The 24916-nt window shown below is 34.4% G+C and overlaps 1 protein-coding gene across 22 annotated transcripts in view; it reads left to right on the forward strand.

Annotated features, from left to right (window-relative positions):
• The window catches only part of LOC124309592 (thyrotroph embryonic factor), a 223562-nt gene that overhangs the window by 171846 nt on the left and 26800 nt on the right, over positions 1–24916 (forward strand). For 10 of the 22 annotated variants that reach the window (XM_046773361.1, XM_046773365.1, XM_046773350.1 and 7 more), the window contains one exon: positions 7145–7216. The exons of 6 other annotated variants lie outside the window; for them this stretch is intronic. In XM_046773361.1, the coding sequence (XP_046629317.1) occupies positions 7145–7216 (72 nt within the window). 6 more of the 22 variants (XM_046773362.1, XM_046773363.1, XM_046773368.1 and 3 more) reach the window with 3 other exon arrangements.

Here is a 24916-nt window from a genome sequence, read left to right on the forward strand (position 1 = left end):
TTCAATCAACATTAGCTTCACTGTTAAAACATTGATGTTGTGATGTTTTTGATTAAATCATTTTTTTCGTTACGTTCTGAAGGTTACAGCTTAAAAGACCAAATAATTTAATAAATAGCCTAGCTCTAGTCTTGCCTGCAGCTAAACATACAGTCACAGAATAACCAATCAATACAAGGGAAATTAAAAACAGGGTCCTTCACGCTTAATATCCTAATACAATTACGTTCAGTTGACAATGAGTATAATTATCGCCATCGCAGCTGCTGTCACCTTTTTTACATCTTTTTTTATCTTTTGTATATCAGTCAGATTTCTTTTATATCGATTCGATTTCTCTACGGCGTTTAATTGTTTTTTATTATTAAAAAAATAAAAATAAAAAAAAAAAAAAAAATAAAAAACATTCCTACCCCTATTTTTCTCACAATTAATTTCTTGGAAGTTGAGGCTACTAAATATCGTCCCTTGAACATTATACGCAGATGATTAGTCCACGTCTAACGCTATAATTCGGAACGATACTTACTTTCTCGCACACGGATGAATATGATGGCTAGCTTACTATCCAGGAACAAAGTTAGGAACTGACGGATTGACGAGTGATGAAAAAAAAATAAAATAAAAAAATTTAAATAAAAAACAAGCCGACCACGTGGGGACGGCAACGGAGAAAGGAGGCCAGCCAAATGTCAATCTTTAAAACCGGAGGTATAGATAAAGCAGATAACATCTAAGCTAGGCTTAACTCGCCTGTGAGAGTCAAGCCTTTTTGGCTGTTGCAGGTGTTGCTGATAACCACGAAACGTTTTTACCAAATTTAATAGCATTGAATTTTTTTTTTCAACAAATTTTGCACCCGCGGTCGTATTTATTATTAATGCATATTCTTTCCTGCTTCGCCTAAGATCAATTTTTTATATTCATTTTTTATTCGAAACTTGACAATATTTTTCATACGCCAAATACAGTTTTAAATTCATTGAAACATTTTATTCGTTGCGACGAATCAGTTGACAATTTTTTCATTTCTCTACATCTGTTTTTGGTGCCGAAATTTTAGACCGAGGTCAAAAATAAAACCGTAACTGATGTACAAATTATACAACTGATCAACTTCATTAGTTTGAATATTTCGACGTAGAAACAAATTAAATAATTTGCAGGTATTCACCTGATTTTTGGTATTTATTTTATACACTTACAGAACATTCTCTGAGAGAATATATTCGGATATTTGATGAAAAGGAAAAACTATCCTCACTCTCCGCGAATAAAATAAATAATAACAATAAAATAAAAAAACCCTCGTATTTAGCATTGCTCACGCTGCAAATTTCATTCTCATCGAAAATCGGCCGTTTTCCGTATTCCGACATAATGTACTATTCAAATTTATTTATTCTGGCAGATAATATGTCGGTTTGTAGTGGAAGGAAGTTTGGATTTAAGGACAAATGTAATTTTTGTATAAACAAATATTTCGCAAATTGAATTCAAAATATGATAACTGTGGTATTCTGAAAGCATAAAAAGTAAATGTACAAGCGAACCTTCCGAGTTTCTCAAAATTTTCACGGTAGATTTGTAACATTTATTTTACACTTGGTCAGGCGATATTAAAATCTATTCTCGGTTAAAATTACGTAAAACCAACTTTTATCGACTCTCTCAATTATTATGAAATAAATTCTTCTGTCAAACAAAACCATCCGGATTTAACTTACGTTCGTCAAAAATTATCCTATTACCAGCCTTTTTACTTTCAATCAAACGACATTATCTTCAACCAAATATGTTGCACGACTTTCTCGCATTATAAAATAAAATAAACAATTTCTCATACATGAAATGTCTACAAGATTCCACGTAAAATTAACCAGAAACCGGGTGCAAAAAATTTGCGCCTCTCTAAATTATTCTCACGACGAATATCTGCTGAATTATACGGGATCACGTCAATCGACCGCATTTGAATTCGCGCGGTTCAACGTCCTCGACAAATTCTATCAGCTATGTATATAATTGAATACGTACTGCGACATATATTATTTTTATTGGCATTGAAACTTTTCAGCGATCACAACGAAACGCGTATACATTTGTATGATTTTTATTTTTTTTTAAATTCATTTCACCTTCTATCGCCCGTCTGTCAGTCGTCTCGACGCTGCGTGTGTCTCTTCGTTAAGTTAGTAACACGTACGATACACGAATACACGTTACAGAGCAGCTGTTGAGAATCAATTTTAGATTACGCGAGCCCGTGGGCGCCTGACTAGGTCAACTTTACTCGCCGTGGACAATCTTGATGAGCCTCGATCTTGTACCCACTGATCCCATTCACTCCGATCGGCTATTCACCTGCACCTCGGCTTATCCGCTCTGATGGTAATTAATTAATTACCCGTTGTCGTCGGAAAAACCGGAAAAATTCGACAAGCCCTCAACAAGGGAAATTTCTAGTTGTTTATAGGTTGTTGGTCGCGCAGTCCCGAACTCTTTTCATCCCTTGATCATGATCGTAATAGTATTTTTTTGCACGAAATTGAGGTTAGGTTTGCGCAATGTCAGATTTGTTTGTGACTGCGCATGCGCTCACCGCTGCCAACCCTAAAGACATTTCTTTACATCTAAGGAAATTAGAATCCGTTCAGAGAAAATAAAAAATTTGTTTTCGCATTAAGAAATATTGCCGTTTAGGCTGGAATCTGAAGGAAATCAGAAGATCTCTGACGAAATGTCGAAGCTGATAGCAAAATCTCTAAAACGTTGTCTTTGAAATCGAAACAACAGACTACAAATCAACTAATTGTAAGGTGTTACTCTCATCACCGCTAAAACAGTTACCTGACGTACCGAACGCAAGCACGAAAAATCGTGTAAAACATGCTTGCCTTGTATAAAATATCGGAATTCCGTGGGTAGAAAATGAAAAAGAGTTTTGCAAATATACGAAGAAATCTAGTTTGAATCTGGTTATCGTTTTTTTTTTTTTAAATTATGTCTTCTTTAACTATAATATTGGGATAATTTGGTGCTGCTGGAGCAGAAGATTCCTGTGTTTAACTGAAAAAATCTAGTTTACTGAACAAAGAAACTGAATGACAGTCATAATCACACTAAATGGTTAATTTTGGCACAATTTTTCATAATTCCAACAATATTCAATCCACTATTGTAACGATATTTCAATAAATTTTTGTAACTTTATTTTTTATAACTATAGAAGTGAAATATTTTTCAGTAGAACGGTTCTGAAAATCCTGGAATTCTACTTAAAATTACGATCTTCATTACTATGATATGTATATCTCTCGAATTTATTTTCTTCTTGACTATTCTTCGAATTTATATTCATTTCTGAATATTTCGAGATACTTTATTTTCTCCGGCAAACTTGGGTCCATACTGTATATGATAAGAGTCGCTGTTTAAAATTGGTCTGCTCCAGCTGCTACGTTATTGTTTCTTATCTAACATATCAACGATCTTTGAAAAAATGTGAACAATTTTATGAAACTGCGACAAATGCAATATTGTATACGTAACAAAACTTTTGGCGAAATCGAGCAAGATTTTTTTTGACCCCGACCTGCGAGAAACAATTCTTTAAAAACATATTAGTTTCGGAGTATCTGGTTTCTAGTTCTAAAAAAATATATTAAAAATTTGGTCAGCTTGTTTTCAATTTATGAAAGTTTTCAAATTATACTCAGTGTGGATATATTATTCCATGGAAAAGTATTTTTCTAAAATGCATCAAATTTGTAGAATATAACATATTATCGTTGAAACTGGTCAACAGAATTGTTTTTCAAACTTTGAAGTTATCTCCAAATAGTGTATAATATGAATTTCGCAAAGCTCCTTAATCATACGTGAATCAAATTCGAAGCTTGTTACGTCAGAATTTAAGCTGCATATATTTTTTGAAATCCTCACAATGATAACAACACCGATTTCCACCATTCTTTGATCCATTTTCCAAAACAAGGCGTTTCAATCTCTTAAGCGACGCTATTCTAGTATAATTCATCTAGAAATCCGTGGGTGACAAGTAATCAACTTATAGATAACGATACAACGATAAACGGTGCATATCAATTTCTATTTACACACAGAGCGTAAATTTGCACAAACCCACAAGCGAGTGAAGGAAAGCAAACTAATATCCTCAATTTCAACGCGTACGTGTTCAGCGTAGTTTCGAACTTTCTCAATTAAATTTCCATAATCCATCCTATCCATCCGCCTCTATTGCAGTCTGAGAAACGATGCATAATAATATAAATCCCATTTCTGATAAATGTATCTGGATTTTTTTTTTTGCACGAAATATATTCCTTGGATTAATTTCGAGAAATTTGATACCAACGAATAAACAAAAAGTATTTATTTCTTAATTCAAAAGTTTCTACTTATCCTTGCCACGTTCGTAAGTGAGTGAAAAATTCAATTTAAATTTATGTATCGCTCGCACATTTGAATTGATGATAAGAGAATTACTTTCGCACGTCCGTGTTATAAATTAATTAGTTTTAGTGCCATCTTCTCCCTGTGGATCCTGTTATTTTATTCTTTCACTCTTCACCCTCCTTCGGTGCACTTTCGTTTGTTGCGTAACACGATCCGCGACGCTTTTTGTTTTCCTCATTTTTGTTAATTGCTCCGGTCGGTCGACGCCGACGCCTTTGCTCTAGCCGCGAGAAAGTTTGAAAGTGAATTACGGTTGGGAAAAGTTTTTCAACTATGAATATAATCATCATAAAACAAACTGATCTCCGGCCACTCTATGTACGTGTATTACATATATATATATATATATGTAATATATATGAAATTCTTACAGACTTTATTCCGTCTTGCGTTATTTTCTCCAGTTGTATCATAAGAAAGTGTTGAAAAAAGCGTTCATATTCATTGTCACGTAATGTTGTAATATCGATAACCGCTGTACCGAATATATTGCAAAAATTTATCAAGCGAGACGAATGTGAGACCATAAATATAAAACCATTCGTTATAAGTCCGCACGTTATAGTGCAACTCTGTCCTCCTTGCATTCTCAAATATTTACTTGGATTGTACAAATTTTATTACAAGTAGTCGCACGTCGAGAAATCATGAAATCAAGGTATTCGTAAGTTGGGACGATCTCTTTTTAAATGTAAAAGTACGAAATACTGGAATTATATAGAAACGAAAGTTTTAATATCGATGATTCACTTCAATCCCTCCCAAATTGTTGAAAAATGAAATCGTTTCTGCGATGGCTCATTTCATTCGGATAACTATTTTTCTTTCTAAAATTCTTACACAATTCAATTTGATATTTCCATTTATTGATCATAATCAACGTCGGCGCAATGTTACAAAATTAAATATTTTATAACGCCGATGTAATAAAAAACAGTATCCCAGTGAGATCGTAAAACATAATCTAATTCGGAATGAAATGATCCACCGTCAAGTAAAATCGAAGAAATCTAATCGATTTTTCATCATTCCGAAGCGATTTCAAATGAAACGTTGATATTTAACAAGTTTCATTTTATAATTGCAGCATAATTTTTATTAACATCCGGGAATAAAATGTCTATAGAAGATCTTCTTGCAACTTTTGCATGCTAACGATTTTGTAATAATTTTATTCGTTTTCTCATAATTTAACGAAAAGTATTTTCGTCTTCCGGTACATTTTTCCACTAGGTTTACACCCAATACCTACAATATACCTACACTACTATAACTTCGACTCTGTGACGTAAAAAAATGAATACACATTTATTATTGTTCAACAATTACACTCGTTATGCAAGAAGAGTTCTGGCAATTTGCATCTTTCTTATTTCTATTACAAATTCAAATTTCAATTGTTTTTTTTCTACATAGTATTAACTTTAAATACAGTACTAATTATACTAATTGCTTTAGTATATTCAATTTCTTGAGCCGAAGTAAATATACGTATCTAGATGATCTACTTTCTCTTCCCAGGGCATAATAATAGTAGAATTGCTAGATTCCTTGATTTGAATTCATCCTTATCATTCAATGAATCAAAAAACTTTCGATATCTTTCGTCATACGAACTCAATTCTCACGACACACTCATTTCTTCAAAGTATTTACAATCAATAAGAGAGTGCAATACGTAAATTTCTTGTTGGCAATACAAAAAGTAACTATTTTCATTTACAACACATTTCTTTGCATTCGGAATTATTCTTATAGAATATACTTGAAAAAATCTGATTTGCGCTGTTAATCTCTTATGGTAATTGAAAAATTTATAATTGCTAATAAAATCTGACTGAAATAGGGCCGGGAAGATAGAAAGTGATGATTTCATTATACGTGTCGGTCCAAGCAAGTCAGGCATGCTTGTAACTTATGGAACAGTTCTTGTCCTCTCTTATTAGTTACTCTATGAAAAAGATTAATTCTGAATCATTTGGCAGCAAAATTTGAAGTAAAGAAACCAAACTTTGACGGAACAACAAAATGTCGAATGGTCGTAAACCGAAGGCTCAAAGTTCCGAAAAGCAAGATTTCCGAAAGTGAAGTTAGAATTAAAGTAAACTCACACAGTATAGCTTACTCAACGTGTGGGTATAAAAAATGAGAAAAACTTAAAATCGGAATGACCAGGATTCCGAACGCATACAAATCGGAAATTCGAAACGGAGAAAGTATCAAAATGGTGAAATTTAACCAAGCCAGAAATTCAAAGAACTAAAATCTTCGATCATTTGAAACATCGACGTTTCGGATTTTGAAATTTTCTCATTCTCGCACTTTTAGAACTTTGACTCATCGGAGTTATGCCGTTTCGGAACTTTGCACTTTCAAAACTTTGAGCGTCGGGATTTGGACTATCCGAAACATTGATATTTCGTCAAAGTTTGATTTCGTTACTTCAAGTTTCGTCAACAAAAAATTTAGAATTCGGTGCTTTCGGAACTTATCAAATTCGGAATTTCAACCCCACCCCTCCAGTATGTATTAATAATTCTTAGAGTATAATTTGGAATAATTTGTAGATATTGTACATATTTTGAACTGTATGCATATGTGTAGCGTATATATCAAGTGTTATTTTCGATCATTTGACACGCGTGAATCTCGTTTGTATTCGCAGACTGCAAGTCGCGAGGCGGCGGCGAGTCGAGATCGGCTGCAGGCGAGAAAAATCCGCAGCATCTTCCAAGAGGCGAGTCAGAACGGCGAGAGCCACCTCCGAGTGGGAAGCCACAGGTTGCCACGTCACGACCTCCTCCTCCTCTTCCTCCCATTTTACCTCCCATGCGAGACGCAGCGAGAAACGAAGAGTCTCAGAAACCGGAGAGTAAGAGTCAATTCCATTTCCGTGGTCGCTGAATCACTCACTCATCACAGTAGAGTCCCCACGAAACAGAGTCCAGTCAATCGCCTCCATCTTGGCCGCCATTTTCTGACGAACCGAGATTTCGGGAAGTTTTGAACACATACCGGAACGATCTCTTGAAACTTGAAAGTCGACCGCGCATGCGTGAGTTTTATCGGCTCTTCGCGCCGGCTGGCCATCCAGAGTTTCAGCCGTAAAACTGTTTCTGGCGGGGATGTGGTTGACACGAATCTTCGAGGTTAGAATCTCAAATAACTGAGGCAGTGACTCGGAAAGGTTTGGGAAGCATTTGTTATCGGGTCGGAAAGTTAATTCTTCAAAGAACGGTCGGAATTTAATGCTTATGCTAGTTTGAAAATTCAAAGGTACACATTTTGTGTACGTTGGCCCGCCTGCATCGCGGACAAGAATATCGCTGCGGGAAGATTTTGCCGACCAATGAGATTGAATTTAGTGGCGCATGCGCGGTTGATTTTCATGTTTCAAGACGTTGTCTCGGTATAAGTACTTTTAGGTGGAAACGTTGATGTTATAGAATAAACATATTGCGATATTAGCTTGTAATATGTTTACTTATTGACACTAACGTTTCTACCCACTTACATGTGTTTCAAGCTTTCCGCGATTTCGGTACGTCACAAAATGGTGGCTAAGATGGAGGCGATTAACTCGATTCTGTTTTGTGGACACTCCAATTCGCAGCTTATTTTGCGCGGCGTCGGTGGCTGTTTCTCTGAATATGTTATACCCTCAAAAGCACCTCGGGTGCGAAAACCTTGCATCAAGTACATTCAAGTATTGAACATGTGCAAAGTCTCTTCTTCTTCTTCTTGAAAACCGTGAAAATAGCTAACCACAAAACTCCTTGTTTGGTGTATAAAAAATATCGAAATCAATCTTTGTTGCTGAGTAAATCATATAGACATAAATTGATGTACTCATAGACATCCTTTTCCGTGAAAATTGAAAGAAATATAATGAATACAAAAAACTAGTTGGGTAGAAATAATAATATTTTGGTGACTGATAATTGGCGGGCTTAATTTTGGACCGAGGAAAAATGTATGACAGGATAAATTGGATTGCATAATTATATCGTTATACATGAAATTTCATCGACTGCTAGGCTGTTGCAGCTCTGTAAATGAATCTTTTACTTGTTTAAAAAAAAACAGGCCAACCAAGTACCAGGCACTAAAAATTTTTCTATTTATCCCAGCTGATTCATAATTGTTTACGTTCATTTCACTCTTTACGGAGAGGGGCGTCTATAATTTGTATATTAATTTAAGTTTATGTAATGTACTTGACAACAAGGATCGATGTCAATGTCTTTTATACAATCAACAACTATTTTTGCGAGCGGCTATTTTCATGGTTTTTCAGATAAAGAAATTTTTTTTTCAATATTCATCATTTTAGTCTTCTTGGCGTGTACTTTTTGCACCCGAGGGGCTTTTGAAGATATTTCACTACTTTTATCTTATAGATTTTCATACCTTTGATAAAACGAATAATTCTTTTTTTAAGCCAAAATTACGATCTTCAATATAATATCTGATTTTTTCCTTCTAATTTTTGTATAATTACCTTATTGGTGTTACGACGAATAATTGAAATTTGAATTTTCAATCAATTCGTAGGAAATTTGTAACATAAACATGTCGTGGTAAATATAACAATCCTGTGATGGTGGAGGGCCGCAGTGTTTGCTCGACATTTCCTTCGCGTACTTTGCTATGCCGCTAACAAGAACGCTTGATGCAGAATCACATTGAAACTTAACACGATGCAGAGCTTCATTCATTTATATTTTTAATGCCAACTTACCGCCCAAAAAAACCCCATCATATTCATGATGCAGAAACTATGCTACCGGTTTTTGTTACCCTCGGAGGGTTAGAATAAGCGTTGAACAAGATCGTCTATCGCAGTCACTCTCACTACGCGAATAGAAATAGCGTAGAAACGAATGATGAAAAACGGAAGAAAAGAGAGCTTTAAGAGTTGTTATCCAACGCTCAACATCACGATTTAAATAATACATCGTGCCATGAACATGGGTGAAAAATATCATTCATCAAACTTGCAGCTCTCATCGCGTAACCTCAAAAATGTGCAACCTTAATAATGCAGGATAAATTTTCATTTCCAGAAATGGGTCTATTCATATATTCATGTATCTGTTTCCAAAATCTCATGAATTTCGAATACAAGTAAAGTAATTTCATTCATACATATTTTACGATCATATGACAGGCAACTGACAACTCAGAAAAATGAAGTAATCGTATTGAAATGAGTAACTGCATCGTTGCGATTGATGCTGGATAAAAACCATTATTTTACGATTTTGCAACTATCTGAAATTCAGTAAATTGTGATAAAACTGATCAAACTCATAGTTCGAAATCTTAGTTCCTTCAAAATCATTATAAAATTAAAAAAATAGTGATTACTTCCGCAGTATTTTATTATGATAACGTTACTTACTTCAACCTTGTAATTAAAATTTTCTATACACATGTTTTACACTCATTGAACTTTACGCGGAAAATATAACAGATAACCAAGCGTATATGGTCCAATTCTATCGACACCCCACTAAAGAATTTATAGCGGTAATATACGAAATAGCTGAGAAAATTAATAATTATTCCATAGTAAATTGTTAATTATAGCTGTTGAAAACAAAAAAAAAAAAAAAAAACAATAACGGATTCGCTAGTTGGGAAGCTTATGAAATTTTAAACAAATTCGTTTCTTCAATCATCTCTCTATGGCCAATATTTGAAGAGATATCCAGGTTCTTAACCAACACGAGAGAGTTTACTTACGAGTGGAGTGGCCATATTGTGCAACAAGCACGTAAAATATGATTTTACGCACGGCATCAAAAAGTGCTCTTTTACGCAGTAATAACATTGCACGAATGCATTTTTAAATCAGGAGCTCGTTGAACAATTTGCGAACGACTGTGCTTAAAGGTCGTGATTGAATCGGGCTATTCAAAAGTTAAAAAAGTCTTCTCTCTATCTGTACCGATTGTTTTCGTGTCGAGGTTGAATTGAATCTCGTCAAATATTCATCTTGCCATGAATTCACCGTATTATTGAAATGATTGAAATTAGTATTCCCGCACCTATAAAGAGTCTTTAAGTAGCTTCCCTTGTCTTTGATGATTGTTATTGCTCGTAGATGGCGTCAGAGTCGCGCCTCTTCCCGTTAATCTTGTTAGATAGGCGATTTTGCCTCTTTCTTTTTATTCAATTCACTATTTTTCGTACTTCAATCCTTTCTCGAATATGTTTTAGCAGCTTGAGAAAACAAATTTCAAAATTCAATGTGGCGGGTGTTTTAACTTGCGTTTTTCAGTTCCGATCCGACGTCTGCAACGCCATCCGAAAAATACTTACGAGTGTCGAATTGGGTTCAAATCTCACTAAATCTTTCATTCAGTCAGATTTTTGTATTCTGAATGGGGAAATGTAAATCTAAAGAATATTGAATAATTCTGCATAATTGGTTGAATATTGTGAATTTTCGATTATGAATTACTGAACTGGATCCAAATGTATTTCTAACTGATCAACTGAAATACGTAATGCTTATTTTATGTCGAAAGTATCGGCTAATCTGAAATTGGAAATAAAATCGTTTGGTGGTGAAATATTTATTGAAATCAGTAAAATACACTTTCGATTTTTATTGCTTCGTACATTATAATATAAATTTCGCAGAGATGAGTTAATTTATTTAGGTATATACATCAGGGTGATTCAGAAAAAAAATTTTCTTTTTCCTTCCAAACAGGTTCAAAAGTTTCATTTAGGTATACAAAGACAACAGTTAAAATTTAAGATTTTAATATTAATATTAAGGGGTGGCTCATCGCACTTTTCGATTTTCCATAAGAATAGCATAGAAAAAATGTTGTTTGCTTCTTCTAGTTTTTATAACTATCTAACGAAGCGTCGTACAGAAACCCTGAAGACATAATTTTGTAGGAAATTGAATGCTCTACAAAAAAGCTCTTTTGTCAAAATTTCGTAAAACTAACTGTGTCAAAGTTACAGCCTGTCAAAAGTTGAGTTACTTATAATTTGACCTTTTTTGAATATTATAGCGTACCTACCGGTCTTATAAAAAAGTGTACATGAGTTTTTCTTGTAAAGCATACACTCGACTTTAAATAGATGGTAACTGATAATTCATTTTTGCAACAATGAAAAAAAACTATCTTTTACCATTAAACAAAAATAATAAAACGAGAAAACCAATTTCAGAGCAGATTTCTGCTAAAAATTTTTTTAAAGAGTACAATTTTTTCATTGTTGCAAAAATTAATTACTAGTTATCATCTATTTAAAGTAAAATGTACGCTTCACAAAAACACTCATGCACACTTTTTTTATGAGACCGGTAGCTACGCTGTAATACTCAAAAAAGGTCAAATTATATTTAACTCAACTTTTGACAGGCTGTAACTTTGACACAGTTGGTTTGACGAAATTTTGACAAAAGAGCTTTTTTGTAGAGCATTCAATTTCCCACAAAACTATGCCTTTGGGGTTTTTGTAGGACGCTTCGTTAGATAGTTATAAAGACTAGAAGAAGCAAACAACATTTTTCCTATGTTATTCTTATGGAAAATCGAAAAGTGCGATGAGCCACCCCTTAATATTAATATTAAAATCTTAAATTTTAACTGGTGTCTTTGTATACCAAAATGAAACTTTTGAACCTGTTTGGAAGGAAAAAAAATTAAAAATTTCCAAATCACCCTAATATACACAATATACATATGTATGTATGTATATCGTCGATGCTTCTCCAATTATTATACAAAACTTGTTGCATCTATTTCACTTGCATTAAAGCAAGCAATGGCCTTATCAGACCATCCCATCCATTTGAAGTAACGACGTTGTGATCTCTTCTCGATTATATCGATGATGGTGACGCATTAATAATACATGTACACGCCTGGTTATAAATACATATAACTTTACCCACGTTTCATTAAATTGCAAACAGGAAATTGCCTCCACGCTGCTCGACATCGTGAACTAATTATGCGGGCTATTTTCACTGGATCGCGAATCTCGCTGCTTGAATTACAGCGTGATTACCCGTTTCCTGAGGAAAATGACAAAAAATCTTGTTTTCCTGATCGACACAGAATACCAGCGAAACTTTATTCACCGGTAAAAAATTTCAAAACCCATGTAAAATAACCGGCGAAACGATTTTATTTGGATTATATATTAAAATTTTCTCACCCGAAATAAAATTGGCAGAAGCGTCAAATTGAAAGTTGAATCGATAATCGTCTGATGGAATGATTTTTTGTGCGAACGTCAACACCGAAAGATTGGAGAGCTACTGCGAGTCTTACTTCTTAAAATGTGTCCATAAACCTTATCATCGTTGTAAAAAAATAAAAAAAAATTAAACGACTTAGCACGACTTGGCTTATTATTTTAGCTCAAATGTATAACATCGTACTTGTAAAATTTATTTTAAACAAATTTTTTAATTCTTTTTAACGTTGAGAAAAATTCGGCAGCTTTCGATCAAACTTTGTGTATTATTCAGATTTTCAGACACAGATAATAAATCATTAATCAAAAGAAAATTTTAAAGTCTCTGGCACTGTTCATCTTCACCTTTTTAATCCGTATACATAATTGATGACTGTTAATGTTTCGTAAATTTTTTCACTGAACGCAGGCAAGAAATGCGTCTTAAATATATTTTCCTCTTTGTTGTTTCAGGTAAGGCGGTTTCTAATAAACCTGAAGGATATCGTGAGTATCAATACACAATATATATATACACACATATATTCCCCTACAAATGTCTGATACATAAATCGTCATGCTTAAATCATCAGGTTTACTGACCTTTGCTATCTGAATGTAAATTGGAGTAGATTAGGTATACGTCTTGTAACGGAATATTGGATCATACTCACAGTGAACTCTGAAGATAATTTTTTTTTATTGTACACGTGTCCCGTCAATTGAGAAAAAAAAATGTTTAGTCACAGCAGATCAAACATTGAATTTTTTCTATCGAAAGACAGCAAAAACCGATTTTCGTTTAAATTGACCTGCATAAAAATTTTACGTCACGTTCAAACGGCAACGAAACTTGTTCCCCTGCGATGATTTATACATTTTTGCAAATTAGTTAACATCGAGAAACATCGAGATGAAGACGAAACGAACGAACGGGTCTAGTCCCACCAGTCCCAAGGGGCCTGCTTCCTCCCTCTGCAAATGTCGAATATTATTATGCATTGGTTGATTTGTTTCTTTCTTTACTTTCATCGTGATTTGCAAGCTTCTTTTTTGCCATTTGGAAAAAAAAATTACGTCGCATAGGAACGCAAGTGCCCCTGGATTAAGTAATACAGGTACATACAATAACGCAAAGCGAAAGTGATGCTATTAACTGACCTACACAATGTGCTTGACCGCCTTTCGAAAACTAGAATATACGTACGTATGACTGCATGCGTCGATACCTTAAAAACTCATCGTCATGCAGCAATGACGATTTTAACGCCACTGTTATAAACTTGGTGATTTTCCCGCTAAATCTGGAGATTTTAAAAAATTCTTGGTGAGAATAAATTACCTGTTCAGCGGTTGGCGGGAAATTTGTCGATTTTTAAAGCAATTTGGCTTGTTTAGTGGAAATTTTGGTGGTTTTTGCCAATTTCGCATTTTTAACGGGAAATTTGATGGTTAGATTATTTTTATGTCGGATTGATTTTTCGCCACTTTTTTTTTTTTGTCTTCCAAAAATTCAAACGAACAAAATAGAACAATTACAAATGCAAATACACCAACTTTTGATTAACTCTAAAATCCTAAAATATCGAATTTCCCAGATATATTTTAAAATTAACGATGACTCTATGAAACTATGAACGGGATTCTTTTGTTAAGTAGTCACTTTACGCAGTGGAAATTCCGAGCTTGAATCAGAGATTTTGGGAGATACGTTACCGGTTACAATGTGGCTTTAACGAGTTGTTTCAAACCTCTTATTATTCGTTGAATGAAAAAACCCTGAAATTTATCCCGAATTTGGTTATTTTTAACGCATGCGTAATCCAACTGGTATGTAATAACCGCATTGAAAAAAGTTACGCGTGTAAAAATCGTCTTTTCGAGATTTAATTTACACGTTGAAATAATAATTGAACTCCACCTATCCAAAATAGAATTTCTCACCAAATACGAACAAGCTTCTATTTTTCTCGGCCAAACAATTTCTTATCCCACTTAACAGTGTTTTTTTTCTCAATATTCTCAGATCGGATATACAAATCCTGAAACCCAGACCTAAATGCTATCTTAAAAACTTTACAATGTACGTTTTTCTTCTTAAATCGATGTGGTAAATTGTTTCCATTTTTCTTCTTCATCTGACGTACAGATCTTCGTAAAGAATTTCGATTATTCCAGACAAATTTTCAAGACTGAGGCAAATTTAAAAACTATCCAAATACGTGATTCTACAACTTCAAAAAATTGTTCAGTTCCTTGCAACTTCAAAAAAACTTTATTCGACTTACAGAAATTTCTCATTTCTTGTTTGTGTTGATAAATAATTTCGTAAAATTAAAAAGAGTTTCATACTGATATTACGATATTATTTCACCTGATAGTACCAAAGGAGCATTATCGATTCGGCAGAACACCCTTCGATTCACCGGAATTGTATAATTCACCGCTCCGTAGAAGTAACGATAAATTTTTTTTTTTTCTTTACGTAAATGAAAGCGATAAATATTATTTCGTGGAATCAGAGAATCACATTGCCAATTAATTGAGACGATATTGACTTATATTGGATCTTATATCGGCTGATACTATTACAATTATTGCAACAAGAAAGAAGAACGAAAGAAATGTAGTAGAACCTAGATTATCCGAATTAATTTGGACCGAGCCTAGTTCGGATAATCAAACGTTCGGATGACCGAAATGCAATTTTTATCTTAAGGTATAATAATATACATATATACAACGCAAATTGAGATCGACAAACAGTCTGTAATAAACTTTTAAGTACATATTAAGCCATTCGCTTTTTTGTACACTATAGTGTATAGAAATTTTCGAGACATACTACATAGTAATTAATTCTTAAATATATGAAATAAGGGTAAAGCTTCCTGACAAATCTATTGCCGCTATTTATTGGGTAGAATTATTCTTGCATTGCGAGAAAAACGGTAATTCTTGAAAAAAAAAAAAAAAAAAAAAAACAACTCAATTTCTGAAACACGTCCGTAACATCTCAATATCATGAAAAAACTGTTTTTTTACTTCAAATAAAGGAATTTTGAGTCAACATTTTCATTTTAAAGTGAACGAGTTAAACCTATTTCAAATAGCGAACGATTATTTTATTACTTTGGTTTTACATAGTCGTCTGTCGTCAATTGACGAACGGCTGTTTTACGTTTTTCAGCCACGCATCAACGTATATTTCTAACTAAAAACTTATCGTTTGAACCGAAGTTCGGATAATTGAGCGTTTGGGTACATGGTTCGGATAATTGAGGGTTCGGATGACCGAGGTTCCGATAATCGAGGTTCTACTGTTAACTCGTTGAGGAAGAGAGAAAGAGAGAGAGAGAGAGAGTGGAGATTAATCGCGGAGCGGGTCTTGGTCGTTGGCCAATTGGCGGAGCAGGGGGGGGGGGGGAGAAATGGGGTAAAACGGGAGGGGGGATGAGGCAAGTGGTAACGGCGTTGGGAATCGGCCCGGAAATAACACGAGTCGATGCTTGTCGGGGGAAAGTGGCTCTGCAGCTTTCACTTGTTGCTCGGCGAACCTCGACGAGTTCTCTGCCGCTGCACCGGGGCGAAAACTGTTCCTCATCCCGCGATTTGACGCAAAACCGTTCTTGCGAATCGGACCGCTGGACCTGACTAGTGACATTGTTTTTTTTTTTCTTTTTTTTTTCTTTTTTATTTTCGGCCGCAAAAAGCTCCGAGGCTGATTGTTTATGGTAAAAAATTGATACTCGCGAAGTACAGGATTATTCTGCTGTATTGTCGAACAATTTGAGGCCCCTCGTCGTATGTGATTTTTCCTTAATTTAAACAATATATAGGGGGCATTCAATGCGAACTCAATGAGCCCTTGACCAGGACCAATTTACATTTTTACAATTTTTTTTTCCATGTGATCGAGCTTCCTCCAAAATTAATGAAAAATAAAAGAAATAATTTCTTCTTAATTTGTCTTCTAGGCTATTTGAAAAAGGCAATTTTTTCCAGAAAATTCACAGACATTTCTTGATTACGGGGATTTCGGTTTTTTCTATTTTTCAGAGGGGTTCAAACATTTTATTTCAATAATTTTAATGATTATTAATTTTTCCTGTAGATACTTATCACCAATTATTATTCATGTTTCGAAAATTCCGGAAAGAACCGCCGAAACTAAAGAATGTTATAACTTGCATTGAAATTGTTGTAACAGAATGTTTGAACACTTTTGGAAAAATAGAAAAAACCGGAATCACACTCCCGTTCTGGGCTCAAAATCATCATTTCCCATCAAGGAACGTCTGTGAATTTTTAGGAAACAGTGGATTCTTGAGATAGCTTGAATAACGAATAAAAAAAAAATATGTAATTTCAAAATTTTTTCTTGGTTTTTGGAGGAAAGTCCATCATATAAAAAGAATCGGAAAAATATAAATTGATCGGGGTCAGGAGCTCGATGGGTTGGCATGGAATGCCCCATACATAAGAAATATACTTTTTCCAGTTTTCTTTGCTGTATTTTCAAAAATAAGTATATTATTATTGATATTAAAATGAATCCAGTCCAATCATCAAACCGCGTTTTAATTGAGATATTTCGAATGTGGAAAAGTCACATTCAAAATCAGATGTGGTTCCGGCGTAAGGTGAAAAGAAAAAAAAAAAAAACCTGCTGTGAAATTATGTATGATCCATTTGTTTAATTTGCAATTAGTTTGAATCTATCGTGCTAGCACGTGTATTTTATCATTAATTATTTCCGTTGAATTATACAAAATTCCAGGGTATTATTCTTCTACGCTTATGTTTTTTATCCGTCATTTTATGCACCGTCCCTGGTGAAAAATAATGAACGTCGGTATTGACGCATTGTTTTATAACGATTATCGAGACTATTATAACGTTGCGTTACTGCAATACGGTAATATTATCACACTCGCTAATATAATTATGACATCAACAAAACGACATTGTCGTGTTTATACTTACAATTCTACGATTTTTATTCTTATTTATAATATTTAGCAGTGTTATCATTGTTTCGAACAATACAATCATCGCTACAAACATTTTTTCCCACCACTATAATATCGTTGCTGTCATTAGAAAAATGACCTTCAATTGAATATCATGCATCATTTTTCCAAACGTAATTATCACCATGAACATGTTTCGGATTGCCTCCAAGATCGTCATGCAAACCACTGAAACCATTAAAATTATTACAATCATTCAATTCGTTAACATCATTGAAATCCTAGAATTTAATAATGATAAATTCATTGTAGTCATCGTTATCATTAGCATGGCAATATCGCTGTTATCATTATTTCTGTCAAGACAATCGTTATTTAAGATATAAATAGCCACCAATAGTTATTAGTGATCGTTAACAATATCGCGATGGTTGAAAAGATTACGAATTATCGAATATGGATTTGATGATCACTGTATGAACGCAATTATTTGTAGCTGTGCTACGTATGGTAGGTAATTGTTTTCTTAAAAATCAGCAATATGAAGCTAATTTTTGAAATGACGTTGTGACATCGTGCAAATTGAATTCAATTTTCTTCCTGATATGTGATTATTTATAACGATCATTAGCTATGCGGTGAATCAGAATTTATTATCGTTCAAAACTCCGCCAATGGGCATAATGACTCGAATGATAGCGCAACATCCGTATGAGATTATAAGTGATTTTTGATGATGATATTTTCGTCACAAATTATAGATCGTTGTGAGGATTGTTTTTAAGGGATCATCCCAGTTAACGAAAAATAAGTGATTTTAGGTTTTTTTTTTCAATTCCAGAAAAATTAAAAGAAAAATTGAGCATTCGAACTATTTCGATTATAAATAATTGTTAAATCCAAAAAATTCATTAGTTTGGCAAATGCCGAGCCGTTAGGAATTATTATTAGATAGTACATACACAATAAGAAAAATTGTTACCCTAAAAAAATATTTAAATAATACAAAAAAATCAATTCTCCCCTCTGAACTATGCCTTAAAATGTTTGTTTCGGGACCCAGAAATTATGTGAATTTTTAAAAAAAAAATAAAAAATGGCGTTTTTTTTTAAGACCATGAAAGGGTTTGTAACATTTTTTAAAAAAGAATGTTTGGGACGAAAAATCTGAAAAAATGGTGAGTGCATTTTTTAGGTTGTCAAATCACATGAAAAATAATGAAGCAAATTGGTGGAGGTCAGGGAAAATGTCCTCTGAGTTGGCATGGAATACCTCATATATATATTTATTGAAACACCATGATGATCCCTTGCAATATTTCAAAGCCCAGCTTCGGTCGAGCTGTGACCTAAATTACACTGTTAATACTTCCGTGGAAAATTGGCGTGGGAAATTTTTGAAAACACCGAATTAAACTTAAAACCCACTGGCAATAACGTTTCATAGACACGAACTGCGCATAATGTAACGAATTTTCCTGCACGTGGGTCCCTCGCTAAAAACGTTGATCTATGTTTAACGCGATGAACGAAAAAAAACGCAAATAGAAATAATAAATACAAGAATGAAAAAAAAAAAAAGCGGAAAAGCAATCACGATAATGGCGATAGGAAGTGAAAAATTATGACTAACGAGTGCTGCTGGAAAGCGGAATCGTGGCTCGTTCAGCTTTTAGCCGCTGCCGCGGCATGCGGCAAACAAGTTTCCGGAAGGAGTTTCATGTATGTGTGTAATTCCCCTATTTTTCTTCTCCATCCAGATACGTGGTTTTTCCACGCTTGTCTAACGTGTCTTAATTGAAGCGCGTATTTGTATTTCCGTAACCTGCGATGCGCGATTTGTCTCGATGCAGTTATTAGACGAGAGAAATCGACCGGCGTTGTGTATTAAATTTATAAAAAAATAAAAATAAGCAGATTAAAAATAACGAATCGACAGAAATTTTACGGCTTTTATCTAAAATTATCATGCTTTTAATGAACGATTTTTTTTCTTGCTTTTTCTCTTCCAATGGAATGACAAGTCAAGTTTGACAAGACACGTTACATATCTGTAAAAATATTGTAAGAATATTAATTCCGTTTATAGGCATTGCATAGTGGTGAAGATTAGAAAGTAACAAAGGTTCTGAAAATATTTATTACTTGTATACTGGTTTATCCGGTTCGAAGAATTTGCGTTTTTAATTATCTTAGTATAATTTCTTTACGTCTACGCATGGGGTACGAGACTTGTTCGTTTTACTCAAGTGAATAAGTAATTGGATTTGTGCAATATTTGTCGTGCGTGTCTAAATTTTCGGCTGAATGAGCTAACCCCCCTCCCCGAAGGGAATGAAATCGCTATTGCGATATAAAGGGATACTCGGAATATCCAGCAATTGAATGCCTCACTTAATTTCCAGATACATTTGCAACTTCGCATCGTACAGAATGCCTATTAGTTATAAAAATCTGGCAGAAGATAAAAAACAAAAGGCAACAAAGGCGTTGAGTAATGTTGTGTAAGTGTACTTCTCGATTACAAATTGGTATCGAATGATGGAAGCAGAATTACTGAACGTTTGATATTTCTTGAATTATTAATTGTACCTGTCCATGGATGTGCCGAGTTTTACGATTCAACACAATTATCCTCTCAACTCGAACAAAATTTGGATTCTACAACTGTACAGTGAACTATTTTACCGTTGTTCATAGAACTTGGTCCATTAACTGAGAAAACGAGTTTAGTAGATGTAGAGAGACTTTTTCGTTCCTGTGTTGATCAGTTCTCCGTGTTGTGTAATGTGAAAGTTTAATCAGAAATCGTTATCAAAGCCTCACGCGCTGGAGAATCCGAAGTTTCTGTTACTGTAAAACGAATGAATTACTGCTGGAATACCAGCCGCCAGATGTCACTGACTCTCGGTGCTTTCGCAGCTGAAAAGACGTTTGAGGTTGAAGTTAGTAACGTTGCTTTAACGGTGCGTGTTTAGGAAAAATCCTTAATTGGACCCTGAAGATCGTTGAATATTAAGACAGTGAATAATAACAAAGAACACATGTTCATATTTTGAAAAAGCAATTCCTTGAAAATTATTCTAAAATTGTACAATAACCATTTATTCCGTCACGTTTCGATATATCAACGCTACTAACTTCAGTTTTCTGAAAATATTGATTTTTCCTGTGATGGAGTATCAATTTCGAAAATTCAAGTTTCGGGTACAACGGAATTTGGAAAGTTGTGCTCATTGACAAACTGTGAGAATGCATTGGCAAAAATTGGCCAAAAATTTTAGAATTCTTGCGAAATTTCTGAAGACTGAGAGACTAGACGAAATTCAGCCGGTTGAAATGTTGCTGAAAAAAGATGGGCGTTTATTCATCCGCGGTATGTGTGAGAGGTGTGAGAAAAGAATATACGAGGCGTCGCGTCGTGTGACGCGACGAAAGAAACGAAACTTCTATTCTTACGGTGAATAGATAATAATAAATAAAGTGACGCTATGTAAGCGGCAGATAGAACCAGCCTATGAATTATGTATGTGGACAGGTTTATGGAAGAGGAGTCGCGGAATATATGCAGGTATGGGTGTATATATGCCTATATGTGTACAGTTGTACACGCATCTTCAGAAAGACTCCGTAAGAGAATTCCTCTCTGTAGATGTCACGCTTTGGATCCCCATTTACCGCAAATTCTCATCATTTCTCGCATTATTCCGTTTCTTCAAACCACACAATCAGGTTTACCACCCAGTTTCAAGGCCGCGTTTGCCAGAAGTCACGTATTGCACACGATTATACGTGCATCGTTACGTAATTTTATGGAGGTGCTAAGATTATAAGAACAAAAATTTACTCTCCCCATCGGAGCTGGCACAAATTTCTGCGAGTACATAACATTATATTTTGTATACATTATTACGGACTTTTATATTGAACACATATTAGGGTGGTTCTTAATAGGGTTGTTTTTGAACTTTTATTCACCCAGGGGCTTGAACGCTTTCGAATCGATAAAAAAAAATGCCCTCAAAATTCGAGCCCTGTTCATCAACTCTAAGATATTTCGCTTTGTGATCAAGTGTCTTGTGGAAATAACGTGGGAAAAATTTTTCTCACTCATTGAAATTTTATAAGTCGTTGAAAAATATACCGACAGTAATGAAAAATACATCCTGTTGTAGAGAATTGAACACTCCACAAAAACGCTCAGATGCACAAAATTCGTGAATGAAAGCATTCGTATGTTAATTATCGTTTAAAGTTTGATTTGTATAAAATTATCATTCCGTCAAGTATCAAAATTACGAAATGAACAATCGTTTTATAAAATATATTGCATATTTCTTGTAGGTTGACGTAAGAGAGATTCATGTCAATCGCATTATTTTAAAACCGTATTATATAGTAAACGGCAATCAAAAATTATTTTATAAATACTAGTATTGATGAATGTAGTTTGAATAATATTATATCTGTTACTTGAAATTCATTAGTCGCTCCAATTTCTAGTACCAAAATATCCGTTTAATGATATTGAAAAAGTTACTATGATAGGTAAAAATGATCGTTTATCTCATCGAACACGAGCACAAAACACTTGCACAGATTTAATTAATTTTGATATCAAAAAGTCGTGAAACATTCTGTTTCAATATGCATAAATAAATGAATGAATTTGTATTTTATACAGCAATCGGAAAATATTTTCATATCTTCAGGTGATTAACAAGAAGAGCGAAAGATGACCTGTGAATGTTTAAGAAGTGATATTCGAAAAATTACACGAATGTATGCATTAGTTGACTAACAAGATTACTCTCGGAACTAACTTTTTGAAATGTTATTTAGATAACCCTATCAAAATTATGGTACACTGCTGTGTCTTTGTTTAGTTATTCATTTTTACTGCTACTATCATTCTGAAAATTCAGTTTCTGAGCACGCGGGCTGATGCTAGTCCTGAAAAAAAAGCAAAAGATCAACCGTAAGACATTATAAAGATTAACAGAGTACAGACAACTGTTCGCATTTGCCTGGACCGATGCGACTATTCGCCTTTTGCACACTCGAACCTGACGTGGTTGTTACTGACAACTTTTAAGGATGCACAGTAGACTGCAATCAGTGCCGCTCTTGGCAGTTGTCAATTAATGCGTAAGTAACTGGTTACTTTCAGTACTACCAAGTATTTAATTATTACAAGCAGGAAAATGAAAAAAGCAACAGAGAAAGAAGAATAATGTAGATTTTACATCTGCAGCGGTGAATATATGGGTATCACTTTTTTAGAGTTGAATCTACAGCAATTGTGGCAAGATTTACAAATCTGATAATTGAAGTTACAGAACCAATAATAAGAGTGACAATATGCTTAGGTAAAGTTATCGAAATTGATAGTAGATTTGACTTCAAAAACTATTTACACTCTCATTTTTGGAATTTTTTTGAATAAAAATTTCATTTATTACGGATGTGGGCACCGTAGATGCATCCATTGCGGACCTGGGGAAAATTCGTGATCCAGAGTAAGTCTGAATGGGATTTTTTGAATTTTCAAAAAAAAAAAAAAAGAAAATTACAGCGTGTGAAAACTTTCCCCGGAGGCTGGGCAAGTTGTTCCAAGTATTTTAAAATACGAAAACTGGTGAAAAATTATTAATAATTTTTTATCGCGTCTTTATTTTCTTGTTTTTGTTTTGATATGAGAAACTCAGTGTATATTTTTAAGCGATAATTTTTTTGTCCATTGTATTTTTCTTGGAAACCACGGAACAGTCGAGCTAGGCTCCGAAAACCCCAAAACCCATAAAAAATTCGCCTCAGACTCCGAAAATCAATTTTCGCGAGGTCATTTTTTCTGTGTTCGAAGTTGCAAAAACCCGTAAATCCGGTATACAAAATCCTTAAAATGTAAAAAATTAAAATATGAATGTATTATTATTCATTCTGACGGTTCTATACTTTGGCTTTCTATATGATGACCTTTCTACTTTTTAAAAAGTACGTAAAATATATTTCTACGTTTCGATGTATCCGATATTTTGTTTAGCTCTTCTATTCTGTGAAGTGTAGATTTTTTCGTGAATTTTAAACAAAGTATCCTTGCCTACATTTCTATTACTTATTCTTGAATTATTATAGTAATTCAAATTTTATTCAAATCAATTTATATATTGATTCAATTGAATTGAAAAACAAATAAAGAAAATAATTGTAACGAGATATCAGCCGATAGCGATACTTGGCAAATTTACGAAGAAACCAATACCATTCAAAATGTTTTCCGCAAGAAAATAAAACGCTACTTTCACGACGAAAATAATTTTCTTTGTTACCGAAGAACCAATAGTGTTAAAAAAATTTGGAAAAAGTTCAGAGGACTTCTTTCGATGGGCAGATTAAAATAAGTGCAAAATGAAGTTAATCAAAATTTGACTTTAAAGTCTTGTCTGGTGTCACGTGGAAAGCTTCTTTGTCGCAGAGAAATATACAAATAGTTACAGGGTTCGTATATTTACACGAATAATACTTCTAGATGCAGGAAAGCGTTCTGGACATTCTTGATGTATAGTAATGTTTTTTTGGACAACATTAAATACACGTATATATTGAAGTCCTTGTTAGTAGTGGTCGGATGCATGCTGACAGGAATGGTAAACCTAACCTGATTCTGTCGCAATTGTAGTTGACGACCTGAATCTTAGTTGATTCAATTTTTGTGATTGTAAATAGACTAATTACAGTCTGAGGAGGGTCCCCCTCAAAGGGTCGAAACGTAAATGAGACTCTAGTTCTTGACTGGCTTACGACACGAAAAAAACATTACAGTACTTCTAGTGCCTCCCTGAATTTCGCGACCTCTTTTGGCCAGCCATGCGAAACACGCGTCTGTCTATCAGGTGTCCGAAAATAAATTCCTGAGAGAAGGTGGTGCGCAGTTCCCCTTTCGCCAGGTACCTACTACATTCTGACGACTGTTCACACAGAGGCAGAATTTGCCCACCAACACATCTGCGTTCACTTTCTAAGCCGCGGGACTGACACGCGGAGGTTTCATCCTCCCGGGCGGCGCAGTGAAGAGGGAGGCTCAATTCCTCACGGCAGTAGGTCACCGAGTGATAGGGAAACGCGAGGTAGTTCTCCGGCTCACGAGTCACGGACTGCACCAAGATGCCGTCGCGGGGGCGGGGAAGAGCGGAACTGGAAAGAGAGTGCGCGGAGGCATGTGTAACCTAACCTAGTCTAACCTCATCATG

Source organism: Neodiprion virginianus, chromosome 7 (genome assembly GCF_021901495.1).
Source record: "Neodiprion virginianus isolate iyNeoVirg1 chromosome 7, iyNeoVirg1.1, whole genome shotgun sequence".
Lineage (NCBI taxonomy): Eukaryota > Metazoa > Arthropoda > Insecta > Hymenoptera > Diprionidae > Neodiprion > Neodiprion virginianus.